The 8,797-nt window shown below is 36.3% G+C and overlaps 1 protein-coding gene across 1 annotated transcript in view; it reads left to right on the top strand.

The window, feature by feature from the left end:
- Positions 1-1,137: 1,137 nt before the first annotated feature.
- Positions 1,138-8,797, top strand: part of LOC107569731 (serine/threonine-protein kinase TAO3-like) — a 30,895-nt gene continuing 23,235 nt past the window's right edge. Inside the window, exons 1-4 of the mRNA XM_016255881.1 lie at positions 1,138-1,325; positions 1,414-1,505; positions 3,166-3,259; positions 4,625-4,706. Of these exons, the coding sequence (XP_016111367.1) occupies positions 1,138-1,325; positions 1,414-1,505; positions 3,166-3,259; positions 4,625-4,706 (456 nt within the window). The remainder of the gene's footprint in view (positions 1,326-1,413; positions 1,506-3,165; positions 3,260-4,624; positions 4,707-8,797) is intronic.

The raw sequence follows: 8,797 nt of genomic DNA, 5'->3' as shown, positions 1-8,797 counted from the left end.
TGTGTGTGCAAATTTCGCGTTGTGTAGACACGACCAGACTGTTTTGCACAAGATGCTGAATTGGTCATTTTAGACTTACTCATTTGTTTTTATTGAAGTGTACCACCAACATGTCATTTTTGTCAGACCCCTCTGTCTATAAAGCATGTGTTGTTGGAATGTACTGCTTTAAATGCCACTATGCAACTTTTTTACTCAGGCGGTTCTTTAATGAATGTTTTTTAATGTTTAATAATCAGAAGTTTTATCCGATATTGAAATGTAAAATCTTATAAAGTGCTAGTTATATTGGTTGTCAGTGGTTGTTTTTCATTACTGCTGTGTTGCTGCTATTTGTTTCTTTTAAAATACATTGATCTTGGCATAAAAATAGCCATAGATGCTGGTATGGCTATAAAATAAACACATAAATAAATATATAAATGCTTCTTTTTTTTGCTTCCAACACTGACCAGACCATTTATATTAAATATCAAAGCCTACTTTGAATATCAAAAGAGCACATTTTTTTCTTCAGGTTTAGAGTGTGTACTCTTTGGTTTCAGGGTTTAAAGTACTAAACTGTAAAGTACCATTGTAGTTGAAGCAGCAATCCATGACGTATATATCAGCATGATCGCATATGTCAGTATACTGTTTATTGAGCATGCTTTATTTAAGTGCTTTACAGCATGAAAGTTCTTATGTGTTTTATTAGCTTCCAGTAACAAAGTGCTATTTTTACTTTCATTTTCTCTCTGCATTTTATTTTTTATTTTATTTTATATTTTATATTTTATTTGTATTATTATATATATATATTTTTAATTTAATTTAATTAAATTTTGTTTATTTTTTTTATTTAATTTAATTTTATAATTTATATTTTATATTATAATATTTTTTTTATATTTTATTTTATTTTATATTTTTTATTTTTTATTATTATTATATATATATTTTTTTAATTTAATTAAATTAAATTTTTAATTTAATTTAATAAATTTTTTATTTTATTTAATTTTATATTTAATTTAATTTAATTTTTTATTTTTTTTTATTTTATTCGAGACACCCTTTCATTGCATAACATGGTAATATTTTATTTTATATTTTATTTTATTTTATTTTATTTGAGACACCCTTTCATTGCATAACATGGTAATATGCTTCTACAGTAGGTCTATATACTGTCTGTCTTTAACTTTCTCTGTGTCTGTGATTTTGTTTAGAGACGTGAAGGCTGGTAATATCCTGCTGACAGAGCCCGGTCAGGTCAAACTGGCTGATTTTGGCTCCGCTTCCATTGCCTCTCCTGCCAACTCCTTTGTGGGAACCCCATACTGGTCAGTATCGCAGACACTGATGTTCAGGAAGATGATGCATCCTGATGCTCCAGGGTTAATTAGACAGTTGTGTGTGTTTCTACCACAGGATGGCTCCAGAAGTGATTTTAGCTATGGATGAGGGTCAGTATGAGGGGAAGGTGGACATCTGGTCTCTGGGGATCACTTGCATAGAGCTGGGTGAGTGTCTTCCAGTTTTTTTATTTAATATTTCATCCGTGTTTCTTTTTTTCATTAAAAAGTTGGTCCCGTGAATTTGCCAAGCTGACCAACAGAAAGCTGCTTGGTTTGAAAGTGACTTCTCTATAAGCAGTGTTTCATTCATCGCTACACTATTGACAATGGAAAATTAACCCTTTTTTGACTCTGAAATTTTACTCATAATTCTATATGACTGTGCTCTTTATATGTCATTTGTATCTTGTATTTATAACAACATAAATCAAGCGTAGTAGATGAAAGCGGTGGAATAATTATTACCATTATCTACTATTGTAGTGGACAGATGTGATGTTTTGGTGTGAAAGGAAAATTTTCAAGTGTGCACTGCATTGGCAAAGTGTGCACTTTGCAGCAAACAAAATCCAAGTATTGGAAAGTACAACTTCATAAAATTGTCTTTTTTTTTGCATTGGCGAGCTGTCATGTGCTTCCTTGCTGAGTACATACTTATAATATATGCAATATGCAAGTAGCATATTACTCTGATGACACACTGTGGTTTTGAACACACACACACTCTTTAAAATTAAGGTTCAAAAGGGTTCGCAGCAGGTTTCCGCAGCAACGTCATAGAAGAACCATTTTTGGTTCCCTAAAGTACCTTTAAGTAAACAGTTCTTAACTCTTTCCCCACCAATCACGAACTTTTCCGTTATTCATGAGACAACGCTTCCCCGCCAAGCATGGCATTTTCACTGTTATGCGCTAGGGGGCGCTATCACGCATCTCCTGAATGAGTCTTGAAAGTGCCGATCAAAAACACAGACCAGGAAGACGCAGAAACGAGCGATTTCATAAGTAAGCATATGCATATGAAAAATAATGCGATCGTCAACACTAGCTGAAATGAAAACTGCCTAGTGTTACACAGTGAAATGTCAATCCAGGAAGTGGAAAAGTCCTGTGCAAGCTTTGGGAATAGGCTACTGATGGAAGCCATCTACTGCATCTTTGATTTGATCATATTACTAAATATGATCCAGATGTAGTATTTGATAAAAATGCGATTTTCTCAGATTTTTGCTCAAAATGTTACTTTTTTATGAAACCTACCAACATTCAAGTGTAGATAAAAAAAACAGTGCTAGAATAAAATTGATTATTTTGTTTGAAAGTAGAGGGTCGGATCTTTATTTTGATGTATTGCATGTTCGGATATTCATACAACAAAATATTCTGGGGGCCATGAAATTTTAGTGAAAATCAGCAAAAGCGCTGGCCGTGGCTGGCAACGTTTTTCAAAAACGCTGGCGGGGAAAGAGTTAAAAGAACCATTTTTTTTTTTTAGTGTAAAGAATATTTCTAATTTTCTGTGAAACCTATCTTTCCGTTATAAAGACCCTTTGGTGCAATGCAAATGTTCCATGGATGTTAAAGTTTCTTCATGGAACCATCAGTGCCAATAAAGAACCTTTATTTTTAAAGTGTGCTACTCCTAATATTGCATGCTATACAAGACGAATGGGATTTAGTCTAAATATTGACATGCTTGAAATAACTCTGCTGTTGATTAGCATATGCATGTATATTTATTCACAATCTATGCAATATGTCACAAATTTTCTGTTTGAGAATTTCAGCACGTTTGATGATTTCTTACACCTCGACTGTTTTCTAGCTGAACGTAAGCCTCCTCTCTTCAACATGAACGCAATGAGTGCCTTATACCACATCGCCCAAAACGACTCTCCCACCTTACAGTCCAATGAGTGGTGAGTGTCCTTCCACAGTCACAAAACAGAAGTTGACTCACTCGTATAGAGATATGTGTATATATACTCCTACTCATCAAACATATATATACTCTCTCAACCACACTCTCCTCTCACACTTTAACTCTTATGCAATAACCCTAACCCCGACTGTCAGTTCTTTACAATTCCTGATCTTGTGCATTATTGCACAAGCAAACTTTCAGTGCCCTTCAATTCTCTGACCTGCAGCAAAATGAAAGCCTGCTGGTCTTTCAAGCAGTGTTGCCTTTCGTCGATAGATCTGGAAATTGAAAGGCTGTCTGAATGAGCCAGAATATTGCTGAGGGTGTAAAAGTTACTTCGGTGACCAACTTTTATTGATTTCACAGTTTTTATATGGAGGAGATAGGATTTTTACACACACACTCTCACACTCTCTCTCTCACACACACACACACACGCACACACACTCGCTCACACTCTCTCACACACTCACACACACTCGCTCACACGCTCTCACACACACGCACACACACACACACTCTCACACACTCTCACACACACACACACACACACACTCGCTCACACTCTCTCACACACACACACACACTCACACACTCGCACACACTCTCACACTCTCTCTCTCACACACACACACACACTCACACACTCGCACACACTCTCACACTCACATACACACACACACACACACACACAGGTTTGTTTTTGTGAAAAGTGGGGACTCTCCATAGGCGTAATGGTTTTTATACTGTACAGACCGTATATTCTATTGTCCTACACCACCCCTACCCCTAAACCTACCCCTCACAGGAGACTTTCTGCTATTTCAGATTTTCAATACACTCCATTCTGTGTGATTTATAAGCGTTTTGAAAAGTGGGGACATGGGGTAATGTCCTGAAAAGCCACCTTCTCCTTGTAATACCTGTCATACCTTTGTCATTATACACATTTATGTCCTCATTTGTCACAAAAACGCGTACACTCGCACACACTCTCACACTCTCTCTCTCACACACACACACACACTCACACACTCGCACACACTCTCACACTCACATACACACTCACACACACACACACAATTTACAATACCTTTCAAAGGTTTAGGGTCAGTATGTGTTTTTTTGTGTGTCTCTTGTGTTCATTAAGGCTTTTTTTATTTTTACATTTAAATACAGTAAAAACAGTAATATTGTGATATATTATTACAATGCACCGGCGTTTATCCGAGGATAGTGAATGGATTCAACAGATCACACGCACCTGCAGCGTAACAATTTTGGCCACCACTGTATTTGTACAGTAAGTATCCTATGATAATAAGCATAATACTGTAACTGTTGTTTGTATTTTGTGAAGGTCGGATGCATTCCGGAGTTTCGTTGACTACTGCCTACTAAAAATTGCTCAGGACAGACCCTCCTCAGCAGAACTCCTGCGGGTGAATAATCGCATGCACACAATGTTCACATATGCAGGGGAGATTATCATGCCACATTAAAAGTCACTCATAAGCATTGCTCATCGAAGTTCTAGCACGACTTCTGAGTGCCCACACACTACTGTTAATTCATTCCCAATCTGAGTCACGTTCTCAAACACACTTGCTGGGGGAAGGTGAAGTACTCATGTGATATTCACATGGATCGTTACGTTTAGGCTTAGAAATGCAAATTTATGCAGCTTAATCTCACGTCGTGAGACTTTTAATAGCATATGGTCCGGTTTACATTACAGCTGATAACGGCAAAGAACTGCAGAATTACGCAGGAAGAGACTGTCTGAGATATAGAGTGGTCTAGTGGTCGGATAAAGTGGTTAACTAGAGTTTCTATGTGTCGCTTATGAGCAGGTTTATCAGAAATGGATACGGTCATAAATAGACTTACTTCAAGTCTTCAAGAGCGGTTGCTTGAAAAGCAACACAAGCTTACTTTCTTGAGTTGCATTTCAGGAATGTGTCATATTCATAAATTGTGCAATTCATAAAAAAGCAAGTACACTACAGATGGTTTTTCTTTTTCTTTTTAAAGAAATTAATACTTCTATTTAGCAGTGATGCATTAAAATGATGAAAAGATGATAGTTGAACATTGTGTAAATTACAAATAAAAAAATAAAATAAAATAAACGCTGTTCTTTCGAACTTTGTTCAGCAAACTATTCTGAAAAAATCGTGGTTCATGGTTTCCACAAACATATTAATCAGTGCAACTGTTATTAACATAGATACTAATAATAAATGTTTCTTGAGCGTTAAATCAGCATATTAGAGTGATTTCTGAAGGATCATGGAGGACTGGAGTAAAGATGCTGAAAATTCAGCTTGGCACACAGTAATAAGTTTCATTTTAAAATATATAAAAAAATAAAGCAGTTATTTTAAATTGAGCAGTTATTTTTTAAAGATTTTACTGTATTTTATCTAGTGCTGTCAAACGATTAATCGCGATTAGTCGCGTCCAAAATAAAAGTTTTTGTTTGCATAATATATGTGTGTGTGTGCTGTGTATATTTATTATGTATATATAAATACACACACGTACAGTATATATTTTGAAAATGTTTACATGTATTTACATGTCTATATTTATATTCATATAATTTATATTATAAATAAATATATTTAATATATAAAAATAACAAAATATATACATGCTTGTGTGTGTGTATTTAAATATATATGCATAATAAATATACACAGTACACATACATATATTATGTAAACAAAAACTTTTATTTTGGATGCGATTAATCGCGATTAATCGTTTGGCAGCACTAATTTTAGCAAATATATGCAGCCTCAAAAACTAAAAAAATCTGCCAAGCTTTTGAACTGTGTTGTAAATGTTGCATTCTCAGTGTTTTTTGTATATTGCTCTCTGTTTTTTTTTTTTTCCTCCTTTCATCATAAGTTCGTTTAACTAGTGATATGTTTGTAGCACAGGAAACTCTGCTGTCCGCTTGATTACACAGTAACCGCCCACACGTTACTAAACCTCAGTACGCCGTGCATAATGCGTAAAAACATCAATATCTGCCCTTTCACAGAGATAAAGACGCCCCTGTGCAGTTGGTGAGTGCACTTCCTCTTCGCCATATCTGTCAGTACTTCCTGCTCTCATGACAGGGCTTCCTCTCTGCTGACTCACACACATACACGTTTTCATATGCACAGCCAAGCGCTCAACCCACAGAGCATGCCATTCTGCTGTTTCTTTCATTTGCTGCGGCAACTACATCCTTGGAGGGTTAATAAAAGCAGGAGGAATTTTCGATTGTGCGTGTCTAACGTAACTAATAACCATGACTTTCTCAACTGAATCACTGGGGCTGTAGGTGGACATATTACTGCGCGGTGACTAATGGTCGTGATATCACGCTGTGGTGGGAGGCTTATGGATTTAAATCGTTACCAAAATAAATGAGTGATAGAGTATAGTGGTACAGTTGGGATATGGGTAATTGTTGGCTGCAGGGAAGCTCTGGATACGTGATCATTAAGGGAAAGTGCGACCAGTGTGATTTGTTTGTTTGTTTGCGCACTGTATGTGTCTGTTTGTGTGGGTGCATGTTACAGGTTACGGTTGATCTCATTGGTGGATGCAGGTAATCCTGTTTAGTCCTGAGAGCTTAGTGTTGATGCTAGGCACGCACTTCAGATGGGATATGGGCGCCTAGAGGATTTCATCTGATTTTTTTTGCAAAAACACCACTAAAAAGTTATATAGTGTATGTATATAAATTCTATATATGCTCATGCAACTTCAAAATTCTGATGCTGAATTTTACTTTAACACCCACATTTTTTTTCTTGTATTTGTATTTATGTCACCAGTGTCAAAGACAAGTTTCCGCTCTGTGACAAGCAGAATGGACAATAAAGTTAAGATAAACTAAATTAAAGTTGTAATGGAACAGTTAAATTGGCTGAAAATGTGCTCATCCTCAGGCCATTTAAGATGTAGATGAGTTTGTTCTTCATGGGAACAGATTGGGAGAAATGTAGCATTGCATCACTTGCTCACCAATGAATCCTCTGCAGTGAATGGGTGCCGTCAGAATGAGAGTCCAAAAAACATCACAATAATCCACAAGTAATCCACACCACTCCAATCCATCAAATGACATTGTGTAGTGAACATCTGTGTTTGTAAGAAATGTTAACTTTAAACAGTCTCTTCTGGCTAAAATACAAGTCCACAATCCATAATAGCATTGTTTGATTAAGAAACAATTTGGATGGCCTGCGATTGGGTACATTTTCAGCTAATTTTAAGGTCCCACTTTATATAAAGTGGCCTTAACTACTATGCACTTACATCAAAAGATAAGTACAATGTTCTTATTGCGTTGATATTGTATTGCAAAACACTTTTGCTGCTATTGAGGTTGGATACGGGTAGGTTAGAGACAGGTTTGGTGGTATGGGTAGGTTTAAAGGTGGGTTAAGGTGTAAGGGATGGGTCAACAGTGAAATTATAGATGTAATTAAAGAAACTAATTACAGATGTAATTACATGCAGGTATTTTTAAAATACAAGTACAATGTAAAAAACATGTATGTACACAATAATTGCATTGTACCGAATGATTAATTTAAATGTAAGTACATAGAATTTAAGGCCTCTTAAAGTGGGACCAATTTTAAATTTTGGGTGTAATATTCCTTTAATTTTCTTGAATATTTCTAGTATCCGTGTATCTATAATGCAGTGATATAAGACTTGAGGCTGTACGGACCAAATAGTCATGAGTCCGTGACTACATTTTTTCAAAGTTACATCTCAAAAAGTAGCCTTTTGTTTCCTTCTGTTTTTTGTTTTGTTGGTGAATATCCACTTCATCCAGTGCTATTTGTTCTCTGTGTATCTTACTGTCTTTACTGACTGAGAAACCGCTTCAGATGATTCGGTGAGAGAGCGGTCTGAACCAATGTGAATTGATTCAGACTGTTTTGCTAACTCATTTGGCCAATTCTCTAAATAGAAAGAACGGATTCAAAATAATGATTCATTCTTTAGGGGAGGGGGATTAATTTCGATCCAGTTTTGCTCTCCCATTCCTCTCTAATACCTCAAGACTGTCCTTCCAAGCTTCTTAAGACCGAGGTCATTAATCTGAGTCTAGCGTTCATTTATTCTATTCCCACCATTTGCAGCTTCCCAACTGCTGTCTTAATCTCACATGGGGTCTAAATCCACCTCTGTTCTTGACCTACAGAGGTCTTGTGCATTGAGAACGAGCAGTGAATATCACTCACGATCTGACAGAGCTGGCTCTCTGCAAGACTTCAGATTATGTAATTTCTTACATTTAAATGGGATTATCCTGTAGATTAGTTTCTTCCCAGGCTGGTCAGTCACAGATGTCGGTTTAGAGTGGCGAATGCTTATCGGTGTTATCACCGAGCTGTTAGCTGTAACTGTCTTTGCCGGGCTTAACGGTTGAGCCGTTTGCTTTACCCGCTCGCAACACAGACGTGACCTGCTTAAACGAAATGTGTTGTCAACTGAATTTGTGATTCCATTC

Source organism: Sinocyclocheilus grahami, unplaced genomic scaffold, assembly GCF_001515645.1.
Source record: "Sinocyclocheilus grahami isolate Dianchi unplaced genomic scaffold, SAMN03320097.WGS_v1.1 scaffold1376.1, whole genome shotgun sequence".
In the NCBI taxonomy this organism is placed as follows: domain Eukaryota; kingdom Metazoa; phylum Chordata; class Actinopteri; order Cypriniformes; family Cyprinidae; genus Sinocyclocheilus; species Sinocyclocheilus grahami.
The sequence above is the reverse complement of the archived record's forward strand: the minus strand, read 5'-3'. Positions and strand labels throughout refer to the sequence as shown.